The 10829-nt window shown below is 36.1% G+C and overlaps 1 protein-coding gene across 2 annotated transcripts in view; it reads right to left on the reverse strand.

Annotated features, from left to right (window-relative positions):
* The window catches only part of Zc2hc1a (zinc finger C2HC-type containing 1A), a 41899-nt gene extending 32346 nt beyond the window's left edge, over window positions 1–9553 (reverse strand). For both annotated transcript variants that reach the window (XM_005338041.5, XM_040293921.2), the window contains exon 1: window positions 9430–9553. In XM_005338041.5, coding sequence (XP_005338098.3) covers window positions 9430–9544 — 115 coding nt within the window. In that variant the 5' untranslated portion in view covers window positions 9545–9553. The remainder of the gene's footprint in view (window positions 1–9429) is intronic.
* Between the last annotated feature and the right edge of the window lie 1276 nt (window positions 9554–10829).

Here is a 10829-nt window from a genome sequence, read left to right on the forward strand (position 1 = left end):
ATTTTTTACACATATAATACTTATTAAGATTCACTAGACCAATAAATTGAGGTTTTCTGACCTCATAAGGACAATTCATTAAATTATAAAGCAGCTACAATTTTCATTCAATTAAAATTAAACTAAAAAAAACTACATTATTTGCGATTCTACATAACTAAATCCACTTGTCATTTATTTTCTAGCCAATTTTCAAACCTAAATATATTTTCATACCACTAATTTTCTAAAAGTGATACTTTTACAAACCTGTAAAATTTTCCCAATATTTTCTGTTGAATATTTTATTGATTGTTAAAATTATTTTATCATATGAACAACAAAAACATTTTCTTCTAAAAGTAACATTAAAAAATCATGAAATGCCAATTTTGACTCCATTTAATATGTTCTACAGCATTTTGTTAGATTATATAAAACTAGTGAAATAAAGCACTGGTGAGAAAACACTCTAACATAGCAAAAGAAAAACTTCTTCGTTCTATCTTTCTAGTATTCTTCTACCTTATTCTAGTAGTAAAAAAGTGACTGTTACCTCAGAGGGACTCCATGTCTGTATAGCTGCAGTTCAGCAGTGAACATTACAAAAGTAATGTAAATTTCCAGAGTCATATAATTTGCCCAAATTGATTCAGGATGATATACACAACTTAAAAAGATCAATATTAGTGACAAAACAGCAGACACCATCAAAAGTTTACCAACCAAGAAAAGCCCAGGTCCAAAGGCATACACAGCAGAGTTCTACAAGACCTTTAAGGAAGAACTAATACCAATACTCTTCAATTTATTTCAGGAAACTGAAAAAGAGGCAGCACTTCAAACTCATTCTATGAGGCCAATATCACCCTGATTCCAAAACCAGGCAAAGAAACATCAAAAAAAGAAAACTTCAGACCAATATCTCCAATGAACATAGATGCAAAAATTTTCAAGAAAATTCTGGCAAATCGAATAGAAAAACATTATCAAAAAGATCCTACATCACGATCAAGTGGGATTCATCGCAGAGATACAAGGTTGGTTCAACATATGGAAATCAACAAATGTAATTCATCACATCAATAGACTTAAAGATAAGAATGACATGATCATCTCAATAGATGCAGAAAAAAGCTTTGACAAAATACAGCACCCCTTTATACTCCAAACACTAGAAAAACTAGAGATAACAGGAACATATCTCAATCTCATAAAGGCTATCTATGCTAAGCCCCAGGCCAACATCACTGTAAATGGAGAAAAATTGAAGGCATTCCCTGTAAAAACTGGAAGGAGACAGGGATGCCCTCTTTCATCACTTCTATTTAACATAGTTCACAGGCTAGGACAAGTAGACAGACAAAAGAAATTAAAGGGATACACACAGGAAAAGAAGAACTCAAATTGGCACTATTTGCTGATGATATAATTCTATACCTGGAAGACCCTAAAAATTCCACCAGAAAACTCCTAGAACTAGTAAATTAATTCAGAAAAGTAGCAGGATATAAAATTAACACCCATAAATCAAAGGCATTTCTGTATATCAGTAAAAAGTCCTCAGAAAGGGAAATGAGGAAAACTACCCCATTCTCAATAGCCTCAAAAAAAAAAAAAAAAAAAATAAAATAAAATACTTGGGAATCAACTTAACGCAAGAGGTGAAAGATCTATATAATCAAAATTATAGAACCCTAAAGAAAGAAATCAAAGAAGACCTAAGAAGATGGAAAGATCTACCTTGCTCTTGGATAGGCAGAATTAATATTATCAAAATGACCATACTTCCAAAAGCACTATACAGATATAATGCAATTCCAATCAAAATTCCAATGACATTCCTCATAGAAATAGAAAAAGCAATCATGAAGTTCATCTTGAAAAGTAAGAGACCCAGAATAGCTAAAGCAATCCTTACCAGGAAGAGTGAATCAGGTGGCATCACTATACTACAGAGCAATAGTAACAAAAACAGCTTGGTATTGGCACCAAAACAGACTGGTAGACCAATGGTACAGAATAGAGGACAGAGAGAGTAACCCACAAAACTACAATTATCTTATATTAGACAAAGGTACCAAGAACATGCACTGGAGAAAAGACAGCCTCTTCAACAAATGGTGCTGACAAAACTGGAAATCTATATGCAACAAAATGAAATTAAACTCCCATCTCTCACCATGCACAAAACTCAAATCAAAATGGATCAAGGACTTAGGAATAAAACCAGAGACCCTATGTCTAATAGAAGAAAAAGTAGGCCCTAATCTTCATCATGTGAGATTAGGCCCCAGCTTTCTTAATAAGACTCCTGTGGCATAAGAATTAAAATCAAGAATCAATAAATGGGATGGAATCAAACTAAAAAGTTTCTTCTCAGCAAAAGAAACAATTTGTGAGATGAATAGAGAGCCTATATCTTGGGAGCAAATCTTTACCCCTCACACATCAGATGGAGCACTAGTCAGTAGTATATATAAAGAACTCAAAAAGCTAAAGACACACACACACAAAAAATAACCCAATCAATAAATGGGCCATGGACATGAAGAGACACTTCTCAGAAGATGATGTACAATCAATCATCAAATACATGGAAAAATGTTCATCATCTCTAGCAGTCAGAATGGCAGCTATTATGCATACAAACAACAATAAGTGTTGGTGAAGATGCAGGGGAAAAGGTACACTCATATACTGCTGGTGGGACTGCAAATTGGTGCAGCCATATGGAAAACAGTATGGAAATTTCTTTGAAAACTGGGAATGGAACCACCATTTGACCCAGCTGTCCTCCTCAGTTTACACCCAAAGGACTTAAAAACAGCATACTACAGTCACATAGCCACTTCAATGTTTATAGCTACACAATTCACAATAGGTAAACTGTGGAAACAACCTAGATGTCCTTCAATAGATGAATGGATAAAACAAATGTGGCATATATACACAATGAAATATTACTCAAAAGAGAATAAAATAATGGCATTTGCAGAATAATGGATGGAGTTGGAGAAGATAATGCTAAGTGAAGTTAGCCAATCCCCAAAAACCAAATGCCGAATGTTTTCTCTGATTTATGGAGGCTGATTCATAATGGGATAGGGAGAGGGAGCATGGGAGAAATAGATGAACTCTAGGTAGAGCAGAGGGGTTGGAGGGGAAAGGAGAGGGCATGGGGCAATTAATGATGGTGGAATGTGATGATCATTATTATCCAAAGTACATGTATGAAGACACAAATTGGTGTGAATATACTTTGCATACAACCAGAGATATGAAAAATTGTGCTCTCTATATAAAATAAGAATTGTAATGCATTCTGCTGTCATATATAAATAAAAAAATATTAAAGGCTACTGATTTGCAGAATGGTAATAATAGTAAAAAAAAAAAAAAAAAGAAACAGTTCTGGACCTTGTAGTAGTATGTCTATTTGCTCACCAGCAATCAGACTTATATCCTATCATAGTGCATCTGAATCCAACCTTGAACATCCAACAAATCTCTCTTCTGAAGCATACATCATCTGTTATACCACTTTCTTCCAATGATTCTTTTCAAAATATGCCTGTTCTAGACCAATGATCTCCAAAATCTCAGAAGATTTTCATTCTTTACCTCATTTTAGGAGATAATCACACTAGAGTTACTCAAGTTACAACTTTTACCCTCCACTCCACATTAGTTACTTGCATTCTAGTTCAGTAAAAACAAACAAAAAAAAAAAAACAAAAAACTTTGCCAAAATGACTTAGAAAGGCCACTTCTGGACTCAAAAAATACTCAAGCTGTTTCATTTTTCTATAGTTTCATTTATCCACAGGCAGCCACAGGCCAAAAATATTAATATCTGTTTTAACTCTTTCAAAAGATGCCATTTACATAACTTTCATCAAAGAACATTGCTATAATTGTTCTATTTTATTAGTAGTTATTGTTAATCTCATACTATGCCTAATACATAAGTTAAAATTTATAACAGCTATGTATAGGAAAAAATATATAGTGTTTGATTCTGTCATGGTTTCAGGTATCCAGTGGTAATCTTGAAATGTATATCCACAGACACTCCTAAAAACCCATTTCTGGCTGCACTTCCCTTTCTACCTAGTCTGAATACAGTTAAAAAAAAAAAAAAAAAAGACTTAATAGGCAGGCTTAGAGGCAGGAGGATTGCAAACTTAAGATCAGCCAAGCAATTTAGCCAGACTGTGTGTCAAAATTGTCAAAATAAAATATAAAGGACTGAAGGTTTTAGCTCAGTGGTAGATCGATCCTTTGCCTAACTTATATGAGGCCCTAATTCAATCCCTAATACTATGGGGGCGGGAGGGTGGGAGTGGGGGTGGAGGGAAGAAAAAAGGAGACTGACTTAACCAGAATCCCTCCTCCTAAAAGAGATATTCAGGACTAATCCTAAGTAGCACAGTTTTTGAGACACTGACATTTTCTGTTTAGTCCTTGCCTACTTCTCATTCACTCCCTATCTATATTGCAGGCAGACTTTTAATCCTAACCATTATATTAAAACAGTTTCTTTCCTCCACTTAGTACATATTTGTTGAGCACTTGACACAAGACAAGAAGTGTTCTAAAATGTAGGAATCCAAGAATAAAGAAAACAAAGACTCCAATCTCATGGAGCTTCTACTATTTTAATGGGGGTTGGGGATGGGGAGTAAAAATAGATAAATATATAAAATGCCAGGTGGTGATAAACACAATGAAGGAAGAAGAGAATAAGGGAAAACAGGAGAGTCATAAAGCTATCTTTGGGAAAAAGGTAGGATAAGGGAAAGCTTCCTTAATGAGGATAATTAAAGAAACAGAGATAACCACTCACTATTAATTTACTAATTGTTAAATTTGAGTCCCGCTTTTGCATCCTTATCCTGTTTTTGCAGCATGAGGCACTGTTGATAAAAACCCTTCAACCTTTAAATTCCTTCCTCTCTTGGCTTCTGTTTCTTTCTCCTAAGCTCCAAATTTCCAGATGTTACAAACTAAGCAGGGTTTGGACTCCTTAGTATCCAGACTTCCTAGTAATATCAGGTTTTTCTAGAACACATTCACTACTCCATAAATATTAGTTTCTTCCCCATTTTCTTTTCATGACAATTTTTAAAAATTCTTTAAAGACTCTCCCACCCTAATTTCCTGACCTGCTCAGTTTTAAAGCATTAGTTTTTTTGCAAGTTTCTTCCCTCATTTTGGTAAATTATGGTTTGCTTGGGTTACTGCACCCGTTTGAGTCACATATGCCAATAACTACTAAATCAAAAGCTCCAAATAGATATTTCCAAGCAACTATGAGACTTTTCCACAGGATACCCCCAAGTACTGCACAAACACATCTCTAAAGCCAAACTCATTAGTTCATCCAACAAACTAGATCTTCCTCTTAAAGATATTACCCCTCTTCTACTTAAAGCTAGAAAGCTGCTTTATCTTTGATTTCTTTTCCCTTACACATATAGCAATGATATCTCAATTTTCTACCTAAGAAATATCTATCCTCCCTTTTAATTCGTTATACTAATTCCTCAGTTCCAAACCTCATCACATCTAAGAATTTCAGCCTCTATCTTTTTCAGTCTATCCAAATCTACCTCCAGTACTACCATAATTAACGAGGGAGATAGGTGACATATCATGTTTTACCTGCTATATTTCTCTACATAAGTGGCACCACTGCATAATCGATGTGCCCTATTTTTCAGTCCAAAAACAACAATTGTCTCATGGTATAATTCTGTTCATCACCTCACTTATAAGGTAAACAGAACAGTAATGTATCTACAGTAGCACATGGATGTGCATTTGTCTTCTCGTGCTGCCAAGAGAGCTTACAATTTTCAGTGTACATACATGGTCAGTATATTTTTGAAAGTCAATTTGTGGTGTGTTGAGAAGGCTGCAGCATTAAAGATAAGCAATCTTATATGAGTGGAGCTGAGGAGAGTGCTCAGATAACTGAACCAAGGATAGCTGTGCAAAATCTTCAGACACAAATTAAATTTTCTAAGTCCATATTTTGTAACCCTGGAGTAAATTTTGTCAAGTATATTAATTTGACTATATTGCAAAAATCAATAACAACTAATGTGTTAACTTTTTTTTCTCAGATTGGAAATATGTTTGCCAAACTGTCATGAAGAAATGATGTGTGCAGGTTTGAACGATTTGTATTTTCAGGAATATTTTGAATATCCTAATCTTGCACTAAGGACAGTTAATAATTAATGATTTTTAAGTAAAACCAGCATATTTTTTTAAAAGTTTCACATAATGGTTGTACTCCAATTTTTTTTTTAGTTATATGTGTTCTTTTTAGTTATACGTGATAGTAGAGTATATTGTATCCTAACTTTTTGCAAAAAAAAAAAAAGTCATAAAATCTGTGACAATTGGGTGGTGAAATACAGCATGGCAAGAAATACTAGACTATCCTTAAGCATCTAACACATCTCCTTTGATTTAATCCATCCAGTAAACTGTGCTGAAGAGCCTTCAGTCTAGACATAGCTAAATGCTTTAAGTATTTAATAATATGGTAGTCTAGTACTCAACAACTGTTTTTTACAGCTAAGGAAAATGAGGTTTTGATTAAATAAATGTCCAGATCATACAAATAAAAGGAAACAAAGCAAGGATTCAAATATAAGCCTCTACATTTGCCATTAAAGTATCTGGCATCCAACTCAGTCCCCAAAATACAATGAATGCTAAAAATTAATAGAGACAGAAGAATTATTCAATGACCTAGTATATATTTATTCTAAGGAAAAACAAAGCAGAAACTTTAATGGGACATAATGGCTACCTTCAACTAGAAAAAGGACAATACTATAGAACAACAATTTCATTTCTAACAAGTTTCAGAAGGCAATACTAAGATGTAATAATTTTGGCAACCTAAGAGGAATGGGTAGTCTGATCTCTGCCACAATTGTTATCATCACTAAGGAGGACATTATGAAGGCAATGACAATGAAATATAAAATCTGCTTAGATTTTATCTGCTCTTAATTTTACAGAAGATAACTTATAAGAGACTGTAAGTCTCCTAAATCTAAACCTATTTTTATTGTTCTTAGATACACCTCACAGCCTTAAGGTGAAAGAAAATAAAGACTTAGTTTTAACTGTTCAAACCTTCAGAAGTGCTCAGTTATCAATTATAGAAAATATGAGCATTAACTTAAATTTGGTTTCAAAATACAGCGTTGAGTGTAATAGCTCATCTCTTTGACATTTTTTTTAAAAAGCCCCAGAAGATAAAAAATAATATAAGTGGTATATGATTTACATGCAAATACCACTACAACACATTATGCAAACTTGAAGATTTTACACTAGATACTGCAATATAATGCAACAATTCAATATAATGTTTATCAGACACTGTCAAAGTAGTAGACTTAAATTTCCAATATAGGGAAAAGACAACTATCACTGTATCAATATTTATTAAATGAAGGCATAGGTGGATGAATTAATTAATGGCAAGCTTAAGATTTAAAGTTTCAGCAAATGTGATCTAATAAGAACTAATTTTTTTAAAGGAGGAGGGGTTAGGGGAATTAAGCAAGAAAGGCACTCTCCTCCCTTCAAAAGAAAACTCAAAAGAGCTTTATTAGGCTAAACCAGTACCCAAAATTCAACTGTTTTGCCAGACAAAAAGCAATTTTCATATATTTCAACCTAATTAATTACATTTAGATGCATTATAGTTTAGGACCTCATCCTATTTTGTTCTAAAAATATCAAGTACTTTTTAACATGATATATCATAAGCTAGGTCCATAAAACATGTCCATTCCATACTTCATTAGAATGTATTTCTCAACCCATGTAATTTAATATTATATTAGGCTCCATTATATCTTAAATGTAATAGTACTACCAGAACTGTAAAAATGTAAGTTCTACAAAATAGGCTAGACCTTGACTGTTTTTATTCTTTGGTACATTTTTCAGGGCAGAAGAGTGCTTAGAAAACGTAAGTAAAAAATTAGATGAAGATCATTGCTTTAATTGCAGATGTTGAATAAAATAATAATATGCAAATTAAAGCACTTCATGTGTATTATAATAATCTTATAAGAACTCCAGAACCCATGCTCCAAGCCACTTTGTCATAACATCACTACATATTTTAAGATAATTTAAAAATAGGCTGCCTCCAGAGAAGTCCACTATATAGATTATCCTTAAAGAAAAGAGTACTATCAGTACAATTTCTGATTTTATGGAAAATTCATAAAAGTCAATTCAGAAAAGAAACAAGATCTTCATAGGTCATAGCTATAGCTGCCCACAAATGGAGAACTGTCAGAATTCTTTATCTATTATCATAAAGGTGTTCAATAAGATTTTTAGACTAAAGGAAAAGCATGAAAAAACTCATACTCATGTTATTGCATTTGCTTTTAGATTACTAAGAAGTTACTAGTTATCACTTTTCACTTCATAACACAAGTATTTTCCTATAACACAACAATACAAAGGGTTCAGTGCCTTTGCTTATCCTTAATTTCACCTGAATCCATGCAAATTAGGAGAAAAAAGGACCTGAATCAAGACAACAGAATCTTTCAATCTGAAAGCCTTTTCTTCATCAGAAGGATTACCAATTAAAAAAAAATTTATTTTGAAACCGTTGTTGCCAATGCTGTTTTTTTTTCTTCCTTTGTTTTTAAGCGACTGCTGTCCTTACACAAGATAAAATGGGTAGAGAACACAGAAAAAGTGAAAGAACTGGGAACAAAGCAAAATCTGGAGTCATGGTTACAGCACAAGGATAAACCCAAAGATAAGGAACCAATACTGGTTCTACCTTACACAGCCCTTGTGAATAAACCATTAAATACTTCTTGTAATCTATTGTCCCGGCTCTAGAGCTGGCCAGAGACACTGCCTTAGGATAATGCTCTGGCACCTCTCTGATGGAAGATGCTGTAGAAATGGACAAACGGTTATCTGGGGAAACTGGCCAAGAAAGTGTCAGAAGCTGGCTGGAAGTGAAAGATAAATCCCGTGAGGCCAGCAAAGACTTGGCGGTGGAGAGGCCGTGGACATTTACCGAGACCAGTTTGCAAGGAAAACAAAATCTGGCCAGAGCCCCTGTGATTACAGCGATTACAGTAAACTCAGGAGTTCCGCAAGACCAGAAAACGGTAGGGGAGGACGTGCAGTCTTGAGCCCAGGCTAGCTCCCGCAGGGGTGGGGTAGTCCAGCTGACGACCGTCTGAGGCGGGGCAGCCTGGGAGTCCTATGTTCCAAGATGCCGGGGGCTGTCCAGCTCTACCCGCCCGGGCCTCCGCAGGCACGACGGGGATCCCCACTCCTAAACGGCCTTCGCCTTCCTGGGATTGGTGTCCAGGGCCCCCAAGTGCTCCGGATCCAAGTTCATTCCCGGCCCGCATCCCTTCACCTTCTCACCTTCCAGCCCCTCCATTGCGCCACCGCCTCCGACTCCCCGCAACTCTCTCAGCAGCATCCGCCGCCGCCCAGCTTTGGCTGTAGCAACCCGGCCTCGCCTCCCACCTGCTAACATCCCGGCCTGCCATTGGTCCGCGCAAGGGGGCGGGGCTCCAGAGGGGCGTGGACGCGGCGAGGAACGGCTGGGACGTGCCTACAGTGGTCTGAGCTCGCCACACTCAGGCTCACAGCTCTCACCGCCACCCTCTGGGGTAGCCAAAGCTGTATTCTGCGATTCAACAGCGCCTTTGTTCAAATCCAGCTTCGTTTGCCTTCTCACCTTAGTCTCCTTTTTTAGAGTATATCAGCGCCTCACGGGCTCCCCATCACCAATCGATGCAAGTATGTCCTGTCGCTTATCCCTGTGCGCGAACTCCATAAGCAAAAAGCAAATCGTACCAACGTCCTGGTGCTGTACACTTGTAAGCAGCACTCTCTCCATTTCCCCGTCGTAGGTCACACGACTTTACCACAGGGTGTCCCCTAGATTTTATGTTCACACACAGCTTTATGAATTAACACAACATTATCATTGAGAAATCACGTTTTCTCTCTGGGATTGTGGGACTGGGATTGCTCTAACTCCGTAAAAACAATTTCCTCAGCTTCATGAAAGCTTGGGCCAAAAATTAGAAGTGAAACCTAGCCCTCCCCCATCTTCCTCTACTCTTGGCCTACCCTGACCCCTATGCTTTTTCTTCCTTGAGCCAAAAAGTGTGCTGGCTTGCTAACTAATGAGATAACATCAAAACTATGCTTGATCAGGGAGTTTAAACTGGGGAGCTAGCTACCTAATTATGTAAATCATTCTAAAAGCCTTGCTTAACATTCTTAATGCATTTCACCAGAACTAAGTTTCTTTGGAAACTGGATTTAGTAGTGATAAGCAGTTTTGTTTGTTGACTCTAATATATATATATATATATACAGGCAAGTCATCAATATCCTGTATTGTAAATAACAAATCTTACATTATTTTTCTCTTTATTCTGTGTAATTGAAAAATCTTGACATCTTGTCTAGCTTTTGTCTACAATTAAAAGTATGCACCTTATATACCTTTTTGGAAGGAAGATTCTCAGTACTAACCACTTACATGAGGGTATTGTTTTAAAAAGTAAATTTGAGGCCTGAATGTCTCATTGGGAAGCTGCTCTAAGCCACTTGAAGGTTGTAGTCTATCTCTTATATGGAATCATGTAAGGAAAACTGCAACCATAGCTGGGCACAGTGGCACATGCTTGTAATCCCAGTGACTTGGGGACTGAGGCAAAACAATGGCAAGTTTGAGACCAGCCACAGCAACTTATCAAGACCTTGTCTCAAAATTAAAAAGAAAATAAAAAGGATTGATCATGCAG

This window comes from Ictidomys tridecemlineatus, chromosome 7 (assembly GCF_052094955.1).
Source record: "Ictidomys tridecemlineatus isolate mIctTri1 chromosome 7, mIctTri1.hap1, whole genome shotgun sequence".
Lineage (NCBI taxonomy): Eukaryota > Metazoa > Chordata > Mammalia > Rodentia > Sciuridae > Ictidomys > Ictidomys tridecemlineatus.